The sequence below is a fragment of the Phalaenopsis equestris genome, unplaced genomic scaffold (genome assembly GCF_001263595.1).
Source record: "Phalaenopsis equestris unplaced genomic scaffold, ASM126359v1 Scaffold000417, whole genome shotgun sequence".
Lineage (NCBI taxonomy): Eukaryota > Viridiplantae > Streptophyta > Magnoliopsida > Asparagales > Orchidaceae > Phalaenopsis > Phalaenopsis equestris.
In genome coordinates this window covers 553,173-556,575 of record NW_018164858.1, presented here as the reverse complement: position 1 = coordinate 556,575, position 3,403 = coordinate 553,173, and the positions used below count along the sequence as shown (strand labels likewise).

The 3,403-nt window shown below is 37.3% G+C and overlaps 1 protein-coding gene across 1 annotated transcript in view; it reads left to right on the top strand.

Annotated features, from left to right (window-relative positions):
- The first annotated feature begins 1,932 nt into the window (after positions 1–1,932).
- Positions 1,933–3,403, top strand: part of LOC110027160 (putative chloride channel-like protein CLC-g) — a 5,740-nt gene continuing 4,269 nt past the window's right edge. Inside the window, 4 exon segments of the mRNA XM_020728469.1 lie at positions 1,933–2,192; positions 2,369–2,422; positions 2,478–2,624; positions 2,713–2,896. Coding sequence (XP_020584128.1) covers positions 2,017–2,192; positions 2,369–2,422; positions 2,478–2,624; positions 2,713–2,896 — 561 coding nt within the window. The 5' untranslated portion in view covers positions 1,933–2,016.

Genomic DNA, 3,403 nt, shown 5'->3' with positions numbered 1-3,403 from the left:
AAGGGGTTCCCATTCACTTGCTTATTTGCTTCAATTAAGGAAGATGGGATGAGTTCAACATAAGATTGTCTAAATATTCACTATAAGTTTACCTCTCCCAATTGATGTTATTTTATGTTGGTTTAATGAGATGCTCATTTCCTTTCTCTTCTATGGTTAGTTATCACCACATCATTTATATGGATTATTTGGATTAAGACCTGTTTATCGTTATGTATCTTAATAGGTTATCTCCATTGTTTTCTCCTAGAGTCAACCATGATGAATTGCTTCAATTATTTGGTCTTAATTAATTCTCCCAGCAAGTTTTTTTGGTTCCAATAACCTTCCCTCTCTTGTACATATTATTTTGAGGTGTATAATACTATGATGGGTAGTCTATTGGGGCCTAGATCACATTAGTGTCAGTTGCTTGAAATGTTCCATTTGTATATGGTTTCAACACATTTGGTCTTGAAAAGCCTTAATGGAGAGATAGTTAGATAGTGATAGGTAGAAGTAGGCCTTCCTTTGACAAGCAAAAGGCAGAAATTCTATACTCGTAACATCAAATGGAGTGGATTTTTACTCATTCGGGTTGTCACATGCTTTGATAAAGAAATGGGCAATTTTGTTGGAAGTGAAGTCTTCTCGCTAAATGTTGGTCCATTTATATATTTACTATGAATATTTTAAAAATCAAGCCCCATTATAAAATATCTTAAAAGACTTAATGATGAATTTTTTATTATATAATTTTATTCCTTGTAGTATATATGAATATTAGCTTGTTTAAGTAGCCCGGCCTTACAAAAAATTTAACTCATCCTAAATGCTTAATTGTCATAGGCTTAGAACATCTCTAAAAGGTTCCTTTAGAGACCTTGGATGAGGGTGACAAAAGTACGACGGGCTTAAGGTTTTAAAATTATAATATTGCCCTTTAAACTTTCACGATAATGTTTCTCCAATACTTTTTGAACTCCTACTATAATTTTAACAAAGCTTATAAGCTCTTTAATGGATTTTAGAATATAGAAAAATTGAGCAATGAATATTTTCTTGAACTTAAAAAAATGTATATTCATCCTCATCTAGAGGTGTAAGAATGATAAAAGGGGAGATTCTTTAAAGATAGTGAGGAATAATCAACACCATAACTCATTATTGATATCTCATAGGGAAGAAACTAATTCAAAGTTGTTTACATAATGAGCGGGATCTATACTTCGTTTGTAGAATACTATATAGGGGGTTGCAATCTCTCTTCACTACATCTTAAGCAAAAAATTTCATTTAATGTTGGCGTATAAGAGAGCACTTTGACACTTGATGTCTACCTTCAAATTATTGAATTCGAAGCTCATATGGCACCTTCATGCTTGATACAATAAAATTCTATGGATCATTCTTTTGATTACCTACTTCATCTCTACATGTTACTCGTATGCCACAAAATCATGATTTTTCACATTAATAGATTCTCCTCTACTCTGTTATTCAACTTTTTTGTACCGCATATCTATTGATTCTTCACATTAGTCCACCTTCACTGCACTATTCATGATGTTTGATCAAAATTTATCCATTTTCAATATCAGAACCCTGCAAGCAACTGTCAAGGTTTTACCAAATAAATAGAAAACAAAGACAAAATCAAAGAAGAAGGAAACACATGAAGAATAAGAATTTTAGTACATAATAGTATTAGCTTCAATCACCTCTCAATGGCATCATATAAATAAATTACCTTTCGAGCATTTATTTAAATGATTTTAGTGATACTAAATATTCTACATTTTTTATTCCTTGAAAAAAAAAATTAAAATACTTGATTGAAGTTATACATGTACATGGACACCTATGAGGCTACTCATATATATTAGTTTGTTATTGGTAGAAGTCATAGTCCAATTATCTGAGATGGTTGGTTAAAACAAAATCACTAACCTTCATTATAAGTTGAGGTGTTTATCAAGTAAAGTGGGAATTTACATTCATACCCTAAGATTCCAGTCGTGCTCCTCCAGCTCAATTATGGCGACATCGAATACGGGTACATCGCCGGCGCCGGCTGCGGAGGACGACGAGAATATCCGGGATCCTCTACTTGCCCTCCGTCCTGTAAATCTCCGGCGATACTCCTCCAACTCTACATCCCAAGTCGCCATCATCGGCTCCAATCTCTGCCCCATAGAAAGCCTCGACTACGAGTACAAAATACCACTTCTTATTCTCTTCTGGATCTGGTTAATTCCCCTGAAGTTCTGGTTTTCTGTTTAGGGTTATGGAGAACGATTTTTTCAAGCAGGATTGGAGAGCTAGAGGTCGAGCTCACCTTCTCTTCTGGATCTGGTTAATTCACCTGAAGTTCTGGTTTTCTGTTTAGGGTTTTGGAGAACGATTTCTTCAAGCAGGATTGGAGAGCTAGAGGTCGAGCTCACTGCGAGATCTGCCCCTTTGCGAACCGAACTACCCGCCTTCCTCTGCTCCTTCGCCATCATCCGCTACGTCATCCTTAAGTGGACTCTCTGTCTCCTCGTCGGCGTGCTCGCCGGAGCTATCGGATTCTTCAATAACATGGCCATTGAGAATCTTGCTGGTCTCAAGTTTCTTCACACATTTGACCTAATGTTTGCCAATAAGTACCAGATTTGAATTTTATTTTTGTCTGTTTTAGTTAGAGGCCGTCATCTTCGTGGATATGGGATGAGGATTGGGGAATTATTGTAGGTATTTGATGGCTTTTGGAGTTTTTGCGAGCTCCAATTTCGTTTTATTGATGTTTGCTGTGGCAATTACATCATGCATTGCGCCGGCGTCTGCTGGATCGGGGATTCCGGAGGTGAGGGCTTATTTGAATGGTGTGGATGCTCCTGATATCTTTTCCCCGAGAACTATTGTTGTCAAGGTGAGATTTTGAAGCTTGAGAAGGTCTTCTGGGTTGCGCTTCCTCAATTTTTTTCTCTGTTTTTCTTTTTTTTTTTCTTTTTTTCCTTTATTATTTCTTTTTTTCTTGAGTGGAAGAAACAATTTTTTTGTCTTGTGTAAAACTTTGTATCTATGACTATATTGATTATTGTCTTCTATAATAGAAAAAAAAAATGCCTCTCAAGTCAATGAAAAAGTATTGCATTTAGGGGATGTTTGGTTGAGTGAATTTGTGGTTTAGACAATGTAGTTTGCACCTTAGTTCATTCTTGTCTAAATTAGAATTTAGCCGAATTTGAATTACATCCTTCATGTAAAATGCTACTGGCATGCTGCCGTCCCCAGCTCTCACCCGTCACCATCGTTAGCCTCCTTCTTGCATCCATTGCCAGCGGCCACGCTGCCGCTCGCCGCCTACCCGCCTCCATAGGCCTCCCTCCCGCTACTGTCGGCCCTCCCGCTACTGTCGGCCCCCCGCCACCGCCACCTCCCG